The following is a 21,757-nucleotide window of genomic DNA, read 5'->3' on the forward strand; positions in this document are numbered from 1 at the left end:
AGATTAGTAGCTGCAAGTGCTCCATCAGGGGCATACGAAATGCAGCATGTTTCTGTAGTTGTGTATTTGTTTGTGCTCAGGTTCTCTCTCTCTCTCTCTCTCTCTCTCTCTCTCTCTCTCTCCCCCAGGTACACCAGCCCAGGTGTTACACTAGCATGTGCTACAATGCTTTTCCTCTGCTCCCATTTCCATTAAAGCTGCTGGCATGTAAGAAAAAAAGTGAATACATGAGCGAAAACACTGAGCCTTCCTGCAAAATACGTTCTCTCTACTTCTTTGAATGCTCTTAGAGGTTGCTTTAATCTTCTAGGGTCTCAGGGGCTGAAACAGCTCTGTACTGTTAAATGCAACACAGGCCCTTTACATAATAACATGCAAGAGAAGAGGAAAAAGAAAAGCTGGAGGAAAGAAGAGAGGGCTATAATTCTATCCTATAAGTCTGATTCCCCCAGTTTCACCTCTAAGAATGCTTAGTAAAGCAGTAATAAGAGGGGACAGTCTGCTAGTCACCCCCTTCTCCTCCTCTGTAATACTGCCACACACATCGAGAGGCCCTACATGGCACGACACACTGCATGTTTCCTCTCTTCCTCTCCGCAGGCTGTATTGGCCAGCAACACAAAGGACATTTCCTGCTCTCCACACACAGATATTAAGCGTTGAAGCTAAGTCTCTCTGATGGCCAGATAATACAGGCCTGAGTCCCATCTAGGCCACAGCCAGGAAATCACGTTAGCTTGCCTCCTCTGCCTGCTAATGCTGGGGATTATAGCACCAGGCTGCCTTGGCACAAAATGACTTTTGCTGTAATGCAATGACGCATCTTGTATTAGGGTCTATGAGGTGCAGTAATAACCTGAATTTCTACTTTGGGAGAGCTGTGCATTGGCTGGCAGATATATATATATAGTGAAGATATATGTAGTGTGATTAAATATGAACTTAGATATAAAACCTCACTTCATTCTTTGTTTAGCAAGGGAAATAATGGGCTGATCCCTTTGAAACAGAGAAGCACAATATTGGATTCTTGTCAACATGTGACACTGTCCAACTCGTTTTAGCCAATTGCTGATGCCCAATATACAGTATGCACATATTTCCCACCTAGCTGCAGAGAACACCATGTCTCCTGCTGTGGGATTACAATATTCTGAAGGGTAATTACATTTGCATCATTGATGGTATGTAATTTAGCTATTTCTTCCATGGCCAATAATGACCAGCACTAAATAAGGCTGACACAAGGTGGGACTGAGTTCTTGCGAAAAAACAATATGTTTTGTGTAAAGCAAATTCCTGCACAAGTGCCATGATGTGTTGTGTTTACATGTATTCATGACCTTGAAACAAGCCTGCAGAGATAACTACAGGTGGATACCAGCATGCAAATAGAGATTTGCACACACATACATAAAATACACTCTGAGTCCTGAGCCAGGACATCATTTGGAACTCATTTCTAAACAAGTCAGCAGGCAATTTGGACAAAGGTTTGGTTAAGGAGGGAAAACTAGGCTCCACAGAGAAGCAGGGAGGAGAAAAGGAGGGGAAATGATTCTGTGTCCCAATGACTTTCAGATGCATGAGTCAATGCCAGCCCCATAATGTTTCAGTTCACCTCCTCCCTTCCTTTGCACGCATTCACCCTCAGCTCTCTTCTACAGGGGAAGCAGCCTACAACCCCAGCTGCCCCAGCATTGGTCAGCAGATGGATCAGATGAATGCAGGAAACAGAGATAAACAGACTAATTGTTCACAGACAAGTGAGACTAGGGACAGGTCGAGTGGTGTGTGGGAGGTTTTAAGTCAAATGTTCAGAAACAGGATGGCTAGAAGTGGAGTGTAAGCTGGACTGCAGCAGAGTTGACTGATGCCAGACAGAGCCTCAATGTCTCTTATATGCACCACAGGCAACAACACATCTGAAAGATTACCAGGGGAAAAAGTGTTGCCTGGAACTTTCAAGAGGTAAAAAGCAAAAGAAGTACTTGCATCCAAAACACTGTGGTGCAAAACACTATTTGGTCAAAGCAGCATAAAGAGCTGAATGTCAACATAAAGACAACAATTGAATCTGAATCCTATTACAATTACAGTAGACTGGATTTTTTGCAGTGTTAAATAACCAGCAGTGGACAGCTGATAATATCTGCTAGTTGACTTCACATATATAATCCACTGCATTATGTGAAGTACGGTTGTACGTTTTTTTTTTTTTTTTAAATCTGACAAATAACTAATTTAAAATGAAAACAAAAGACCATTGAAAGATTAATAGTGTATGTGGTGAAAGCTGTGAAACCATAACTGCACTTTAATCCCCTCATATGAAGCAGCACCTTGATGACCTTCAGAAACTTGGAACATGACCCATGTCTCCAAATCCTCACATGACTGCAGTGCATCTACCTGTATGTGTGTGTTGTGTGTTATGTGAGATTAGGCACAAGAACAGAAAAGAAAGCAGCATCATAATTAGAAGCTTAAGTGGGTTGGATATGTTATGAATTGTATATGTATGTATGTTTTGCACTCACAGTGACTATGACTATTGCACAGTACTCTCCAAACAGGCTTTTTTATTGGCTAAGATATCTACTTTAATTTCCAAACGTCTTTAGTCATGCAATTACTTAATTTATCAATACATATAATTAACTGATTCTGTTAACAATGGCATCAGTGCTAGGCTTCTGAAGTCCTGTGCAGAACAGCTGTGTGTGATCTTTGAGCACATGTTCAACCTAAGCCTGAGGTTGGCACTGAAGTTGCCACTACTGTGGAAAACATCATGTGTGGGTCGGTGCCAAAGATCTCTCACCCTCACCTCTAGGGGGCAGGATAAGGGAAGCAAGTGGACATTTAACCACATGCAGGAGTGGTGGAAACACTGCCTTAACCACTGGGACCCCCCAGTGGTTAAGTTGTGACAATATAACAAAGGATGTATATTAACCAACATGAGGCAGACAACAGAAGGTGTATAGAGGGTGTACAGGAATGTGACTGAGATTCTTCATCACCCAGTAACAAAGAAATGATCAGTCTATTATTTAACTAGCCTATTTGAACAGTGAGAGAAAAGAAATCAACAAAAAAACATTTCAAAAAAGTTATAAATTAATTCACATTTCCATGAATGAAATAAGTATTTGATCCGCGATTAATCAGCAAGCTTTCTTTTCCCAGGTGTATTTTATACAGGTAAGGAGCCTGCTCAGCTTGTTACCTGTATAAAAGACACCTGTCCACAGAAGCTGTCAATCAATCCAGATTCCAAACTCTTCACTATGGCCACGACCAAAGAGCTTTCCAAGGATGTCAGGGACAAGACTGTGGACCTACACAAGGCTGGAATGGGCTAAAAGACCATCTCCAATCAGCTGGGTAAGAAGGTGACAACAGATGGTGCCATTATTCATAAATGGAAGAAAAATGAATTAACTGCCAATCTCCCTAAAGTTGGAGCTCCATGCAGGATCTCACCTCGTGGAGTTGATAATGCGAACGGTCAATGATCTCATCAAGTCACCAAGAAAACAGTTGGTAACACACTACGCCATGGAGGACTGAAATCCTGCAGTGCCCGCACTGTCCCCCTGCTCAAGAAAGCACATGTACAGGCCCGTTTGAAGTTTACCTTTGAACATCTGAATGATTCAGAGGAAGAAAGTGGTCAGATGAGACCAAAATCCAGCTCTTTGGCATTAACTCAACTCGCCAGGTTTGGCGGAGGAATGCTGCTGTCAAACATGGAGGTGGAACATTATGCTTGGGAGTGTTTTTCTGCCAAGGAGACAGGACAACTGCAACACATCAAAGGGAGGATGGATGGGGCCATGTACCGTTAAATCTTAGGTTAAGATCTCCTTCCCTCAGCTAGGTCATTTTTCTGGATTTGTTTATTATTCTGTCTTTCACTGTTCAAATAAACCTACCATTGAAATTACAGACTGATTATTTCTTTGTTAGTGGGCAAACATATAAATCAGCAGGGGTTCAAAATTTTAATAAACTAAGTGACTTTGAATACCCGAACATCTCTCGACAAGTAACCACAAAGTTAATAATGATATAATGCATATATTTTTAGATGTAACATTTAAAGGTTACAGTGACAGATTCTACCAGCTCACCCCTGCAGTAAGGTAGGTAAATATCTATTTGATTCTGAACAGCATTGACTCAGTTGTTGCAGCAAAGGAAGAGGCAGTAAAACCATTTGCAGTTCCCTCTCTGTGGCAGAGGATAAGTCAGCATGGGGCCAGAGGATAATGACCTCCAAGCTATCACACTCATGATTCTAGAGCATGTAGAGGATGTCTGCTCATTCTGCTGCCCATTACTGAAATCCACGAAGGGGCTCTTATGTGGGAGCGGCCCCATTAAAAACTTTAGAACATGTCTGAAAAATAGACTGCATCCCATTACCCTTGCTCCTTAGCAACAGCCTTAACTGTGGGTTGGTGAATGTTGGGCTACATTTCTTTGAAAAGGGTGGAGAGCACAAATTATTGATTGTAACCTGTGAACTACATGTGTAGCATTGACAGGGGAAAATGCATCAAGGGTGTGGGGGATGGGGAAGAACAGGGAAAGGAAGAGAGATATGCTGTATGTGGCCTATGACTCAGACTGCTCTTACAGAGCTCAGTTTAGGAACACACCAACACATGCACACACAAACACATACTTGCACTCAATATGTTCCCTGATAAACATAACAGCCTCCTGTGTTCTTGCCTCTCTCCAGCATACCTTCTGACAGTTTGTGTGTGTGTACTGTATAGCTGGAGGCAAGTTGGAGAAGCAGAAGATGCAGAATGAAGGCATCAAAGCAGGAATCTTCACCCTGGCTCTTAGCAGGTCAACTCAAAGAGATAGCAGTGATTCAAAGACACTTGAATCAAGGTTAAGGGCTACTGAAGGGGGGGGTATATCAAAGTGATCTGAAATACCATTTGGGGGTGTAGGGGGGTCATTAAAATTGATCACGGTTACTTTAACCCATTAAAGTGAAGGTTGATGTGTACATTTACTGCACTATATTGTAGGTTCTGGAATGACAGTAAAGAAAAAAATCATGTCCTTTTTTTATTGATTCACAAAACTGCTGGTAAAGATATGGTGTCTGTGACAGTCAGACAGGTGCAACCAGACCAGACAAAAGTTGTTTATGTAAACATATATCTTTCTGCAGTAAGTGATTTATTGCAAGTATAATTGTTGTTTTGAACTCCCCATTCAGTAAATACTCACATCTGACCATAAAAGTTAACAAAGATGTATTTTTCAGTTACATGTAAACAATATGTGCATAACATTGTGGATTATTAGTGTATTACTGTCATTTCAGAAAACTGTCAAGCAAGTAATCCTGTTAATAATAAATAACAAACAATAAAACTATTTAGTGCATCTGTTCACACCTATTGGTGCTACACTATATGTAAACAGGAAGATAGCAGCAGCAGCAGCAGACAACAATCAAAAAATGTAGCTTTTGACCGCAACATTTTTTGCTCATTATACCCAGTTAGCTCTGAAGTGTGGCATTCAGATATATATCTGTTTTTTTCTGCAGAATCAGACGGCTTCGGAAACACACATGGTGCTTAAGCCTTCTACACTAACAAGGCTGTGTCCCTGTGAGTCAATCCCTGCAGAGTGGCATATTTTTGCTGGAAAGATGACTGCTGAGTGGAGAGAGCCATGCATAGCTTGTGTGTCCTACTGTATAATAAGCTCTACTTATTTTAGCTTCATTATCGCCAACTGGTTCCCCTGCATCACAGAGCATCACAGTAAATTGGCTTTGAGATAAGGAAGTAAAAGAGACATAGAATGTGTATGAGAGTGCCTATGCCTAGCGCATGTGCCGCTGTGATGAAACGTATGAAACTCATACAGGTTCTTGTGGTAGAATGCAGGTGTTGTTTCGCTGTTTTTCCCCCGGGGTGTCTGGTTTGTTTACATTAGAATTGACTCAAGTCTTTGTCACCGCCCTGTGGAACTGAACACCATAGGTCACCCCTGCCAACTGTAACAATAAATAAAAAGGTAGACAGTATTCAAGTGAACATCCGATGGTAAAAGGAGAGCACATCCTTAATCAGATTCCTCCACAATTGCAGTCCAAAGCATTCTCCTTAGCTAGCAGCAGAGGGTGCCAGCACATCACAAAACACCCGCGCATGCAACTCATTCCACTAAGTCCAGTTCTCTCATTTAAAAATACCAGACAAAGCAAGGGATAGACACACAGAGTGGACCCATTGTCGGTGTACTGTTGCAGTACTGTTTTTACTGTTTCAATTATTCAGTCTTTCCTGGCAGCTACTGAAGTCTGTGTCTGGGAGAGGCTGTGGTCTAGACACGCTGTGTTTATTCGAGGAAACCATATAATGATGTTTCACGTGGCTACTTAATCGAGTCAAATTCACGGTGAAGGGATTCTCACTGAATAGAAAGTTGTATGATATTAGTGATGGTAGTGCGGGCGCAGAAAAAACGGTTCAATAACTTCATACACTCATAACTTAAAAGTCTTTTAATTGTCTGTTTATATTTGCATGTGAATCAATTAATGTGCAAGAATACAGTTGCACTGCAGGTTTGAAGCAGGGATGCAGGGTGTATAAATGTTTTTTAAGCAAGCAATAAAAACAATTCCCATTCCCCGCCAGTGGCAGATGAGACAGAGTCAGAAGGCTATTTTTCGCTCCCTGCCCTGGGGTGACAGCAAAACCAGGCTGGAGCTGCCACCTCCTCAGCCTGGGGTGGCAAAGAGCTGGCACTGTCAGGAGGACAGGGAGGGAAAAGAGGAGGACCAGGTCTGGCCCTCCCTACGGGTTCCTCAAAGAAACCATCTCCATCTGGGCCATATCTGAGAGTAAACCGATTTTACTAACCCCTTGTTTATTCTGATCAACATGAATCTGAGCAAGCACAAGAGCCACTGACTGTATCTTCACATTCACCCTATAAAACACTTTCAGTGAACTGAACATCAGACTTTGATGGAGTCTGACAGTGTGAGACATGCAACTCTATGATTTTTGTGACTTCTGAAGTCCTTCCAGTTATTCTGACAGTATGCAGCTGTGTTCTTGAGCTCTACTTGTTCATATAGCGTAAGGTTAAGAGATCAATTCCACTCCTTTTACACTGCATCCCTGCTTAAGTCGGGTTGCCAAATAGATCTGGTTAAGATGCATGTGTTGTGTCATGAAAGAGCAGCAGGAGCAGTAGGAGCTGAGCCCAAGGTCAAGAGACAATAATTGTTATCCCCTTCCCACTTGAGATCTGTCTGTTCAAGTGGGGGTGCAGTGCACAGAGCTGAATGTGTGATTGGAATGTTTGCATTTTGAGTGCATGTCATGCAATGGATGTGTTCTGATGTTATCTGGCAGACGTAAGGCTCTCATAACTGGCTTAACTTTCCATATCACAACAGCTTGTTCATCCCCGCCATGAAATTGGAACAGTAGGCTGGGAAATAACCGGCAGGCTCTGGTCCTTTACTTTGTCTTTTTGCTAAGCTGCTGTTGCCATGGTGCTATGGTCATTACTCAAGGGGGAAATACAGGGCAGCCAGTCAATATGTCAAGATACAACTGCACTCCTTTGTAGATATGTAAACATTAGTTCAAACTCAATGGTTACTCTACAGCTGAGCAGCATTAAAGTAATAAAAGCAAGCCAGTGACATTAACCATAAAACCTCTCACACACCAGCAATCCTCCTCACACATTCATACTTCGAACTAAATAGTTTTCCCAAAAAGTGCCTCATAATATATCCATCCTACAGTATAAGTGTCTTATTCATGACTTCTTTATATCAATATACACCAAAAATAGTTTCACTTAGAGCTTGGGTTAGACTGCTACATGTAATCTTCATCATGCCATGTGGATAAACTTTAACTCCCAGGCCTGGTTCTCTCCCAGAAAAAAGATAGTATTTCCTTTAAATAAAGGGGAAGAAATCTGTCTCAGCGGAATGGATGCTATCTTGGGATTTGTGCTTGAAAAAATGTTCAACATACTATTGCTTCTGCAGCAATGAAATCACTGTACTGTATCAGTGACAAAGCTCTTGATGTACCAGTCAATCTATGTGTCTTGGTAAAGAACTTTGGACAAATATTCATGTAGAGGAGCTATTTGAGGTGGTGATAAGAATGCCCACTGGGCACCAAGCTGACCCAGGACTTACTGGAGGGAGTATACTGGCTGGTGATTGCCCAAGAGGAGCTGAAACAAGTTGCTGTAGACAGTGAGATGAGAGCATTTGTGCTCACTTTGTAGCTGCTGTAATGCTATAATGGACTACGCAGTCTTGATAATGAATGAATAATGGTTCTAAAAGGGTTTCCTCATGGGTGCTGTGTTAAAACCCTGCAGTGCTGATTCTGCCTGCCTTCCCATTCACATAGCACCATTGTTATCATCCATATGCGAGTAATTATCTCTACATAAGTTTACACAGAAATCATTGGGCAGACATACCTATACAGTGTTCAAGTTCAATAGCTTGGCGGCAGTTCACACTAAACTGTATTTTAATATATATCATTGTATTCTACTCACCCTGTCTGTCTCAACGTTTCACTGCCCCTGTAAACTAAAATTCAAACAACAAGTGCAGCAGAGGTGAACATAGACCTGCCTGTGCTTCACTTCTGAACTGCCTACATATAAAAGGATATAAAGGAGAAGAATAACTTGTGTATTGTGTGAAGAAATGTATGATGTGTATGTGTATGTGTGTATGTGGAGCATGCAGAATCTCTGACTTGGAACTGTCTTTTTGTTGTAACTTTATAGGAAAAAAAAACATATAGTAATGTAGATCTATATCGGATATTACTCTTCTAAACAAAAGGTCAAGCTAAAAGCTTTGGTTTATATTGCCCAGCCCTATACAGAACACATTTTAAGTACAAGACATGTAGACCTCTGCCATGCAAACCTAATGCAAAAAATTCTCCTTAGTCGTTGCTATTCCCAGCTACTGCGGCAGAGTTTATAGCTCAATTTAAAGTGGGGGCTGCTCGCAAAATGGAAGAACCAGACAGCTCTCCTCTTTCTCTAACCCTGTTTATCAAATTATAAGCTGTGTGCATTTGGAAGAGTTAACTCTACTCTACTACATAATGGATCAAATAATGGATGAAAGTAGCTGTCTGACCCTGAGACCAGCAGGTCTTCGGTGTATGCAAGGAATCAAAGGATCAACCCTTTCATTTATCAAAAATCAACACAGACTAATACGACGACGTGGAAGTGTTGCTCAAATTGCAGCACCTCTCTTATGGATCTTTTTCAGTACATGATCTGTTGTCACATGACTGTCACTAAGAATAACATACAATTAGGTGGGAGATGGCATGCAGTAGTTATGCAACAGTTATAATAATTGGGCTCTCATCAAACACAGCAGATACCCTGTCAACATTACTCTGCTGTTTACACACAATTTCACACTGCGTTAACTTACATAACAATGGGCTGAGAGTAATCCAACATTGTAGACAATTTACTAAGAATAACTTAACTCCATATCCTCCAAATTACTCAGAGGATATGGCCTATCATGTTATTAAAAGGAGAGAAATGAGGTACAAGGGAACAGAGGGAAATTGTCGTTCCTTTTTTCCCCTGTCAGGGAATGTGGATCTGATAAAAGGCAAAAAGAGATAAGGACTTTCAATGACTCAACACATGCAAATATGAGCTTTCAGATATTCCTCCTCTCCTACAGCCATTGCTCACCAAAGTCATTAAAAGCCTTGCTCACATTTCCTGCATGGCGAAGGACTACTTATGCAGGCTTCAAGTGCTCATCATGGGTTCATATTCCAAGTTTGGAGTCATAAATAGGACTTGTCACACATTTAAGAGGTTTTGGTTTAAAGCAATAAAAAATAAATTGATTAAATTGTAAGAAAGAAGGCTGAGAGCAAACGCTCACAGTTCTCACAAACGCTCACATTGCTTTTTTAAACAAAAGGGGGGAGGTTATAAACTGATTATGAGTTAGTCGAAGTGGAGCAGGACGGAAATTTACTGTATTGTCAAAACTTTAGTTTTAAATACCTTTACTTATGAGATGTCAAGAAACATTACTGACCATCCTAAAATTTCAAACATACTGGATTTGAATGTTGTGAGAGGAGGCTGTCCCTACAATATTTTCTTAACTCAAAAAAGTCCTGCGAGAGTACATTTAAGAAGAATAAGCATTGGGAAAAGAGGGCAGTTCAAAGGAGTCTCTAAGGATCTATTTCAACACTTTCAAAAGACCTAAAAAAGCTAGGTGTGTTAGCCAGAGTCTCAGTCACCAGGCAGACACAGTTAGTGGGGGAGAAGGTCAACAGGCGGTCATGGATGAAGCTGGGCTGGAACAAAGTGGCTGTGTGGGGCACATGCTGGGTAAATACCAGCCCCCACTATGTCTTTCCCTAAACTGGAGATACTTTCACAGTCAGGGTTGCCCCCACATGGGAATATTTGATTCCATGAGCTTTTGGTGCTCCCATAAATACTCCACTTTCCCAGCCAGCACCTGCTCCCTGACCTCGTGTTTTATGGGGGGCAACAAAGTGTAGCAAAGGCAAGACACGTAGGAGGAGTACGAAAGATGTGGTATATTCCAGGCACACCTATGATGGATGTTGTACAGTATAGGTCAATATATGTGCACAGCTAAATCCGAGATGCTTAATTTAAATTTACAAAGCAATTGCCTTTGCAGTGGGTGCATTGAATGCATTGAATGCATTGAAGGGCTGCAAAAGTGGGCATGGGCAATTGTACACTTTAAGTGTATTAGTGTACTGAAACATAGGGGGACCCAGTGTGTGTGTGTAGCGCATATAGTGTGTTATAGTCTATTATGTTTTGCAGGTTAAGTGTTTAACAACAGCTACATTAGAAAATTGTAAACTATATTAGGACAATTTATGATATATTGCAAAATCTAGGCGCACTGTGTCTGCAAAAAAACAAAAGAAACATGGCACAACTGTCTGCACTAAACTGGGTGTGTGTCCCCTACCACACATACAGAGATGATGACAAGCCCTATTATGTGAATTTCTCTTTTCAGCTTCTCATACAAAAGACAAAACTGCTTTCTTTTATCTAACAGAATCAAGAAAATGCAGAGAGAAGCAATGAATACATTCACATGGTGTTGCAAGGGAGCAAAAAAACAAAGTAGGTTGAAAAGAAATTTCCAAATCCAGATGGGCTTGAACTATCTGAGTGGTGATCTGTAAACCTGTGTTGTAAACAGTAGTAGATTAGATTAGACACAACTCTGACGGCTGTGTTGGAGTGCGCTGCCTGTGAGAGGGGCTGGACAGCCATGATAAAGCTTCTTCAAACACCTACAGCCTACTGGAAAGCACCGACTGACAGCTGAGGTGGGTCTGGGGTTTAAGTGGCCAACACAGAGTGCACCCACTTCATTTTTTACAAATTTATTGTGAGGGCTGTCAAGAGTGAGATCCAGCATCAGGCTGGACAGTCACTAGTGAGAGCAAATGTGTTCAGTCTTTCAACAGCAGCTAGACACTTTTCCACTGAATAAGTGCAGAGCATGAAATGACTCCGTTTAACAGTCATGCAAGCGGATAGACCAACCCCTTACCTCCTATTGCCCGTCCTCCCTAAGAGAAAAGTGACACTTCAAAAGAAAAACGTTTCTCACTGCAGAGCAAGCAGGAAGAGAGTGAAAAAAACATTTTCAAAGCCATGGTGGCCTAGACTTGTCAAACAGCATCAGGGACTTTTGGTAAAGACAGACCGTTGATGGAAGAACATAAACACATAAGTCAACAGTACAGATGCAGATCAGGCAATTGGATGTGTCTAGTGTCTATTGGAACAAGGGTATGAATGTGATGTCAAAGGGCCTAAAGTGTGTGTGTGTGTGGGGGGGGGGGGGGGTATAATGGGTAAAGGGACCAGGTTTTGAATCCTTGTCAGTACTGTACAAAGAAGTTGTGCAGAGATGCATACACAGAGGCCAAAACACAAGTGTTGCCATGGTAACACACGCAGTGCCGTAAAATGTTTCTACTCACTAATTACACACAGCCCTGCCAAGTACGAAGTTCCATTAAAACTGGTTGTTCAGTGGCACAAAGACCACAAAACAAGCCTTCATGATTGGATTTGACTTGATCCAGTGCTATAAACTGCCACTGTGACAGTGACAATTACCATCCCAGCAGCCAAGGCCCCCATCAGAATGGATTTAGCATCTTATCTGACAATCAGGACATTGCTTTTCTTCGAATCTCTCATTGGCTTAGTGGATAAGCTTATTAAAGGTGACCCACTAAGCTGAAAGAGCTGAACATTATATTACATTTTCACTGCAGATTGAAAAGCATGAAAGCCTGCCCCCTTCCTCCACAATTAGGGCTCCAGTCCAAATATTTACACACAGACACACTATAACAGGCCCAGGAGATCTGCCATTAGTGCTTTTAGCTTTATCTTATTACAAGTAGCCATCAGCAGGTTAAAGTAAGGGTTCAGTCAGGTAAGAGACTGATGCTGAATGATAACACAGCCTCTGGCAGGCCTACGGCAAAGCTTTTCCATCAGGGCAGGAGGAGTTGAGACCTACCCAGTGAGATGATTTAGGGAGCTAGAAGCTATAGACCAAAGGTCTACGGTTGGCTTCTCAAGTAAACATCCTCTTTACATTGCATTGCATTACTACTTCAGCAATTTCTTCTTAGTACTGAGACTCATTATAAAGACCACAAAACACAAAGGTGTGACTGACAAGTGGAGATAACTATGAAGTACAGCATGTTATGCATCAAAATTTCATCTTATTACTTGACAGGCAGCTGGTGATACAGTCATGGTGGTGAGTGTCTGGGAGGGTCAACAAAGGCATGAGCACATGTGCATGCACAGGTGTGCCAGCCTTCTTAGTGCCCTGGTTTTTTGTCTGCCACAGTGCGAAATGCCACAGTTAAAGCACATTACCATTGCTAGAATGCCAGTCAATTGTTGATAAATGTATCCCTAAATTACTGCTGCAAATGGTAACTTGATAAGTGGTAGGGAGTGAATTGTGCAGCATTAATCACACTGCCACCTGTATGTCCACATGGGCTTTAAGACTGTTAAAACTACAGACAGCATAAAAAGTGTTTGAGGTAAAGTTGAATGTTTGTAAAAGCTAATACCTCTTACTTTTAGAGAATTGCTTGTAAAAGGATTCCTCTTAGTTCCAAGTAGCTCTACCAGTGATACCAGGGTGGTCTGCTCAGTGACAGAAAAGGGCTGTTATCCTCATTACACTACACCGCTTTATGAGCCAATATAACACCACAGCCAGCTGACAGTGTCTAATGCCAGAGCCACACTTAATCCATGCTTCATTTAATGTGATGGGAGGTTCACACAAAATCACCATGGTACATAGTACAAATATGAAGATTACATTATATATTATTAACCACATTATACATGAGGTTCCGTATCTATGACATCAATCTTTGTTTATAAATTGTGTTTATGCTACCTCTGTAGAATCAAAGACGAAATATGAGTTTACATGTATTTACTTTTTTTTTTTTACATGTATCTCACTTTGAGTTTCTATGAATCACACACATCTTGTTACTTGTGCATCTCACAAGCACTTAGATTTATTCATGTCAAGTCCACCTCTTACTGTTGTCAGGTACAGGCATCCCAATGTGTTAATAAAGTGGGGGAGTTGATTTCATTGGATTCATTTCAATCTGTAAGTAGTGCATTCTTGAAATGGGCCTGCATTGTATTTCCTTAGAAGAACAGAATTGAACTTGAACTCCAGACATTTATGGCTATTTTGGTGAAAATACATAACAAATATTCGAGTATATACACATTCAATATGTGCTCTTTGATGTCTGACAACAAAAACAGTAAGACAGACAGACAGATCAGCAGACAGACAGACAGGTGGCTGGACTGAGATATGGGGGGTGGGGGGTACCTAAGCCCTCCTTGCTCACCCCCCACACTTCTTGTCTCCCCTCTCCTCCAGCACAACAGAGCAGATGGGCCTCACAGCACGCCACTCTGTTCACCAGAGCTTCTGTACAAAGCACCACACACCATAGGCCACCACTCCAACATCAGTGACCAGAACAGAGCCTCATCAGAACAAAATACACCCACTTACCACACACATACATCAGTACTGGACAAAATCTGCATCATTGAGAAACGAACATGCAAACCGTACCTTACTGTAGTAAAACTTCACCACTGGCATCTTCCACATGTTAATAAGCTCATAAGTTAATTAAAATATAAAAAATGGTATGGTATATTTTCTTCTTAATATGAAGTCAACAGTTAATTATAGACTGTAGCAGGAGATTTGTTTGTTTTAAAAACCTTATTTTGTCAAGACAAAAAACCTTCACACTATTTTCACCACTAAGATTTAGAGTTTACACACTGCCTAAAGCTGACTGACCACAGACCATGTTTACTTCAACACTCCTCGACCTTGGGCATGTAGATTTAATTTTTTATAACTATGGCCTAGAAACTATACTGTCTGTAATTCAATATGGCACACATGACAATTAACCCAACAAACATACCGGTAGGAAAAAGTTCCCCTTTCAATATGATAAAAGAAGAGAAAAGTGAGAGAGTCCTATAATTTGTGGTTTGCTACTGCACTCTCATCTATCTCCACTGAAGCTTCTTCTATCTAGGCTCCTTTTTCACTGTGAGGCGATATGTCAGAGGCGCTTATAAACATTTCTCTATTTTCCCCCCTTGAGCTTACAATATCTCATAGCTCAGTACATTGGGTCAGTGCCAGAGATCGAAAACATTTGCTGCAATCTGTGAGCTTGGCTGGAAGGGGAACAAAAGCACCTCTTGCTTTATTCAACACCAAATTCTCTCTGTCTCTTTCTCTCTCCTTTCCTCATTCTGCTTAGAGTCAGAGTGAACACAAAGTGCTGATAACGGGCACACTCCAGTCTCCAGACTGTAGCGTTTCTAAATGGGAAATTACACCTTGAGACGGACCTCTGACATTTAAAATGTAACCTTGTGAGAGGACAATGGCTTAACATTTATTTATAGTGAGGCCAAGGAGAAGATAATAATTCTGCTCTGTAACTCTGCAGCTCTCCTAAAAGAGGACAAAAAGGGGTGGCGCAAAACACAGATGATGATCTTTTCAATTATGCATATGTCATCAAGCGTCACAGATCCGGTTGTTATTCAGCATCTAGGTTGTTGGCTTGATCTGCATCTTGAAAGAAACAAAAAATATTTTTTGAGAACTATAAAACAGCCTGCAGACCAGCGGACTGCAATCTGCAATATATTATTAAAACTAATTTAATAATTTGGAATATATACTATTTTAAATGTTTAATTGTGAATATTTATAAAGATTAAAAAGAACTACTGTATTCACTAGTGACAAACCCAATGCAATTGATTCAACCCAACAGTGTGCCTGTCCTTGGAAGATCAGAGCTGGACTCCCTTTGCCAACAGCCTTCACTAGGCCTCATGACTTAAACATAAAACCCCAGCCACCTGTCTAAGAATCCCACACAGACATATGCCAACACCAACAACAGAATATAAGGAATATTCTTTGCTGCACATTCTTCCATGTGTTCATTTCTGCACTGTGTGGTCAATCATGCAGTGTTAAAAGAACCTTGAAAATGGCAGGTAGCACCATCTGTCCATTAGCCAGTACACAGACAGACATGACACACAGACTGAAGAGTTTACCCTCGTCACACAGGTCTGCTGCAAAGGCAATAAATAAAGTGCTGTATACTGCATCAGACAGCCCCTGTAAACTTTCTGTTGTGTGAATTGGTCAAAATAAAAGCAGGTGGGACACAAACTCACACTGCTACTCACTACAAGCTTAGAGGGATCATCTATTCAGCAGCAGAGGGCAAACACAACAAATCACTTCCACACAACTGCTAAACTGTCTGCTACAAGAAGCATGGGTATGTAACATTTGAATTAATATTTTCCTAAAAATCAACATATCTGGCCATTAATTAACAACATAGACACTAATAATTACAAACAACTTCAACAATCATCAGATTAAACTAACAGTTCACAGCATAACCTACAAGTGCATGACCCACAGGTCAAAGAGAAAACCAAAGAGTACAACACCCCCACAGTGGAGTCAGCAGTGCATATTTATAAGCAAATACTGTGTCTGTCTTTGTTTTCCCATGTGTCAGCTTGTCCTGCAGTGACCAACACAAAGATGTCCTTGAATGTGCAGCTCAAGAAGGCTAACCCTTTTCCAGGGAATGAGCAAAGCTCTACCTTTTGAGCCTCTGCTCATGTGTGTGTGAGCGTGCGAGTATAAACAGTAGGTAGTGCTGTAAAAGATAGTCCTTGCTGGCAGAAAACCACCACTGCATCAAGAGTATCATAAATATTTATTAGTGACCCTGTCACCTTGCTACACACAAAAATATGTTGAGACGGATGTATACTCACAGAACTTGGAAGCTATATTTCACACTACCAGAGCTTTTTGACTGCATCCATTCATGCATATTTAACTTAATGAAACACAGAAATGTGTTCCAGATGACTGACTGTGTATTCCTCAGATGTGATGTGCTTGTTTGTAGTCATAACTAAACAAATTTGGTATGTTTGTTATCATGTTCCAAACATTGTAGGAATATTCACCATGTTTCACTGATCAACTTACAAATGCTAAACAGTGCATGCAGAGGATAACACTAAGCCAATGCCACAACTAAGTAAATAAGAATAACGTTGAACTAATGAATGCCCCGTAAAAGGCTGTGCATTAAGGAGCATCTGAACATAACATCTAAGCCTGACTGTGAAAAAAAAGCAGCATGTGGCCCTTGGTGCCTAACAATTCTTGGATGCAAATTCTGAGAATGTAAAAAGTAGCTGCTACATCTCTCTGACCAAACATACCCCCCTAAGTGCTTTGAGACTAAGCAGTCAACTGTACAAACACCCTGCAAGAATATATTAGCCTTGATGGTAGATTTGATACAAGAAAAAACAGCTTGCAGCATTAGTTTGAAATAGTCAGACAGAAATCCCAGTCTCCTTAGAATGTATCCAAACTCCCATATACCCTATATAGGGCACCATGTGTCCCACAATGTATCCCACAATGCATCACAAAGATGTACCGTCAGTATTAATTAAGCCGGTGGCAATCTATCATGTTTTGAATGTGTGAAAGAAGTGATCTATTTTACAGCACTGAGGAAATGATGTGAGTAGTGTCCAACAGTGTTTAGTCATGTGGCAGATCAGGGTCAACACATTTTTCTACAAAAAAGCCTGCATATAGTGAGCAGGCAGCAGCAAATGAGCCAGTGACTTTTGACATAGCTTCAGAAAACACCATATATTGTATCAACTATTCAACTAGTAATAGATATATTCTTCATTTTCAAATGAAGAGCACAAGTCATAACACAGACACAAAATATTAAATACAGTGTCTGACTCAGATATTTTCAACTTACCATTGCATGTTTCTTGTTCAGACGTTTCTTCTTCTTCTTGCCTCGTGTGTGTGCCAGGTGTGGGTTATTCTCTTGGTCTGATGACTGGTAGAAATTGTTCTTGCAAGGCTCCAGGCTCAGACCGTTGGGGACTCTGGCAGGCTTTTTCTTGTGCAGGGGCCCTGCCTTGTTGTCTCTGGCTTCCTTGGGCTTCAGCGTCATGTTCTTCTACAAACATAGCACAAGAGAAACCTCACATTAGAAGTCTTTTATCCTCATTCTAATAATGTGTTCTACAGCATGTCTCAGCCACAATACTAGTATTACAAGAAAGTGCAGTCACATGGTCCATCTACAGTCAATGTTTGATTACATTGCTGTCTGATAAAACCTGCTCATTAGCACAATTGAGTTTGACATAAAAGCTGAATATCCACTCCGTCTGACAGATAGCAAATCTCCACTTTACAATAAGTAGAGCACTGAATTTGCTCTAAATTGAGAGGCAATCATGCAGAAAGGCTTTAGATACAGAGTAGTATTACAAGAGTTACTTCAGCAACGGAAGACCAGGCAGCCTTTCATAGATGGTATTTCCTCTTATTTTAAGCAGAGGTGCCAGCAGAAATGAGAGCCAGAGGCTGTAAACCAGGATGCAAGCTGTGTTAGATATGGCAGTTTGTTGTACACTGTATGTCACACATCACAAACAGGAAAACAGGAATGTCTAATTATTTGCTTCATCACACCATTGTTTTGGAACCACACAAGTGACATAGACTTACGATAGCAATGTCAGTCACAGCTTATCTCAACACAGAGTGGACCTTGCACAAAAAGTGTGGATTGAAAGGATGTCTCATAATCAGTGAAGACGACGATAGTAACATAGTTAGTTGCAAGGCAGTGCTATTGATAACAATAAATGTTATATACTAATGAAAAAGATTTTCTTTTCATTTGAAACCCAACATACCATAGTTGCTAATCAAGAAAAAACATACTGATTCAACAATTTGAATTAAATCTGAAATCTAAAAAAAGGCAACAACTAAGATTCGTATGCTGATTTGAGCAGGGAACAGCATGGCAACATCAAATCTTTTTTTGCCCATCAGCACATAAAAAGTATTTTAGAAGACAATCCTCTTAATAGAGGATAATGGATTCTGAAAATATTCCAACACAATACACTACAACTGACATTACAGTGTATTTCCACACAGATGGGGTTATACAATTTGACAGGAATGATCAATAAAACCTGGAGCCTGTCGCTAAAGAGAAGAAGACTGTATAATGCATCACAGTTGTGCACTGTCAACATTATTGAACACATCAACTGTTGCTATTTTAAAAAAGGGTGACCCGTTTTGCTTCTTTATGGACCAAAGAGACATACTCCAAGGGAGAAATTTCAGTAGAGTAGTCGAACATATAAAGGTGTTTTGCATTAAGAGACATTCAGGACTTAGGGGTAGTACTCAGGGGTAGCAATGCAAGTGTTTACTTGCTTACTTGTTTATTAGCACTTGAGCTGGGCCCTGCACTATTACACCAATCCCTGCTTTAGTCCAGAAACCACAGTGATTCAGAGTTGGTTTACCGCAGACATGAGGACTAAAATCCACCACATTTCCAAGCAGCAGCAGTTACTCATTGATGGACCACCTCGGAGCAACCTTAGCGTGCCTGTAGAGAATTACTTCACCAGCGCTACAGATATTCACTGCTGTCAGAAAGATGAGTTTGATGGGTGTGCTACTGGCACTGACTCACTAAACCATTTCGAAAGGCCTCGATTCACTCATAGAAAAACAAGTGCATGCATCATCTAATCTTGTTTGCCTTTTCCACCCACACTCATCCAAGGCAAATAATGCAACATGACATGCATTGTCAGGGCACAGAAAGTGACAAAGTTATGATGGGGCTGAGGGAGCTCCCATTGTGCCGGTCTCCTGCATGCTTCTAAGCTTCCAAACCAACTGATTGCCTGGAATAAATTATGCCCAATATGTCTTGCCTGCTCACTGAACAATGGCAAGACAAATTCCTTATTTCAGCGCCTTATGATGACACAGAAAGGAAAGTAATTGCCCAGTAAAGCTCACTGTGCACTGGTGGTCATTCTGCTAGTTCAGCAGGCCTTCGATTGTCTGTTAATGTACAAAGTAATTATAACATGGCATTTAGTCACAATGCATGTGTGTAGGGATACATAATGTGTAACTGGAAAGTAGTTTACACAAAAAAAATGCCTTTGTGTTAACTCATGACAATGTCATTGTGTAAAACTCATAAGCAGTTGTAGTACAGTCCTGTATGCAGGTTACATGGGTATAGGATATTTATACATTTTTATAAGCACAACATTTTGAGTGCTTATTTTGGGTAATTAAAAATGTCAAGGCAGCTCTGACTTAGACAATGGTTAACAGAACCCTTCCTGCAGTCATCCAGGGACGTGGAGAAATCCAGCAAAGCCTTTCAGGCACTTGGCAACAGACTACTGCTGTTTCCCCAATACTACAAAGTAATATGCTCTATATAGAATAATCAGATACAAATTAATATTCAAGGCAGACTATTTTTATATGTCATTAGATGGTAAATTGGTTGTGGCCCATTTTCAAAGATGTATACCAGCAGCTGCTTGCAGCAAATTAATAAAGTGTGTTAAATGCAATTTTCTGCAGAAAAGTCACAGTAATTTTAGTAATAATTCCGTATGTTCTCCTGAACATCTTTATGGTTTGTTGGGAATAAAATGTATAGTGCATTTTGCATTCATGGAGTGGTTCAATCAAGCAACAAAGGGCCATATATGCCACTGGAATAAGTGTGGTCTAGAATAATAAAAATAATAGCAAAGAATATAGCTGTGCACCAGGAGTCACTACTGAACCATGGGCAAAATTAACACCTGTGATATTTATCACACTTTCCTCAGCCTTTAACTGATTTTGCTTTCAGTTAAGTTTCTTAGACACCTACACATGCTCTTTCTCATATTTTAAATGGGATATGTACATGATTCTGAATCTGCCTGTATCAGCTGTTTCCTTTTTGTTTCCTCCTCGTCTTATGTTTGAACGCTAGGGTTGGGCGGTATTAAGGTATTAAGGTATACCGGCGGGGCACACAGGTAGCGACGGTATCATTTTTAATACTGTCAATAAAAAAAAATGCAATGTACTTATATAGAAGATAAGGATCAAATACTAAACATATTTTGTTTGATGCCTTGTGTGGTTGAAGCTTCAGTTTCACTTCAGTAGTATAATGTATTTTACTTTGGGAGATCTTTGATAAAGTTTCTGAACATGATGTGACAGCGGAGGAGAGGGAGGGAGAGAGAGACAGAGAGAGAGAGAGAGAGAGCGCTATAGTCGCACCTGTGACCTGCTCCCTTAGAAGAACACTGCTGAGCTGCAGAGCTGAGATGGTGTTTAGTTTCTGAGCGGTGTAGGCACAAGCCAACAGTTTGGTGCCGCTGTCTGAGCCAACATTTAGAATTTTAATTGTTTCCATTAGAAAAACTTGGCAGCGGAAAACGTGACCGGCAGGTTTTCCGTTTACCGTGTGTTTTTTTTACCATGCGTAACTTCTAACATAAATACTGCACAATGCTGCGCTCTTAACATGGTAAAATTACAAAAACAAACAGAAACACATCGGGACAGGCTCATGCCAGTTTAATACCAGTTTAATACCGCGGTGTGCTGCCAGCATGAAATTAAAAAAAAGTCAGTTCGCTATATGCATTTTTAAATGGCCTCAATAAAAACTATATTAACTGAAAAAGATCGCTTGTCATGTTTCAGGCAGTTTATAATGCGCCTGCTGTGAATTGTAGGCTACAGCATCTGAATTAAAATTAGATGTGCGCGGTGTCTCTGCAACTCTAATGCCTATATGTGCTGTTTTGATGGGGCTCTGCAGACATCTCTCTCTCTCTCTCTCAATGGAAGTTCAAGCCAAGTCCGGGAGAAGTGATGGCAAATTGTTGTGCACTTGTGGCTGCAGCGCACTTGTCTTTGCCTGTAATTTATTTGACCGCTGGGGGGTGCACGGCGCGGTATTCACGTACACCGGGGTAAAATGTGGAGGCCGTTTGATGGTGTCAAAATTTGGATACCGCCCAACCCTATTGAACACCTTCCTATCCTGTCTACAAGCACGTTCACCATGAAGCCTGC

The 21,757-nt window shown here is 40.9% G+C and overlaps 1 protein-coding gene across 11 annotated transcripts in view; it reads right to left on the minus strand.

Annotated features, from left to right (window-relative positions):
- The window catches only part of auts2a (activator of transcription and developmental regulator AUTS2 a), a 241,271-nt gene that overhangs the window by 169,983 nt on the left and 49,531 nt on the right, over positions 1-21,757 (minus strand). For all 11 annotated transcript variants that reach the window (XM_028421270.1, XM_028421267.1, XM_028421265.1 and 8 more), the window contains exon 3: positions 17,577-17,783. In XM_028421270.1, the coding sequence (XP_028277071.1) occupies positions 17,577-17,783 (207 nt within the window). The remainder of the gene's footprint in view (positions 1-17,576; positions 17,784-21,757) is intronic.

This window comes from Parambassis ranga, chromosome 14, assembly GCF_900634625.1.
Source record: "Parambassis ranga chromosome 14, fParRan2.1, whole genome shotgun sequence".
Taxonomy (NCBI): Eukaryota; Metazoa; Chordata; class Actinopteri; family Ambassidae; genus Parambassis; species Parambassis ranga.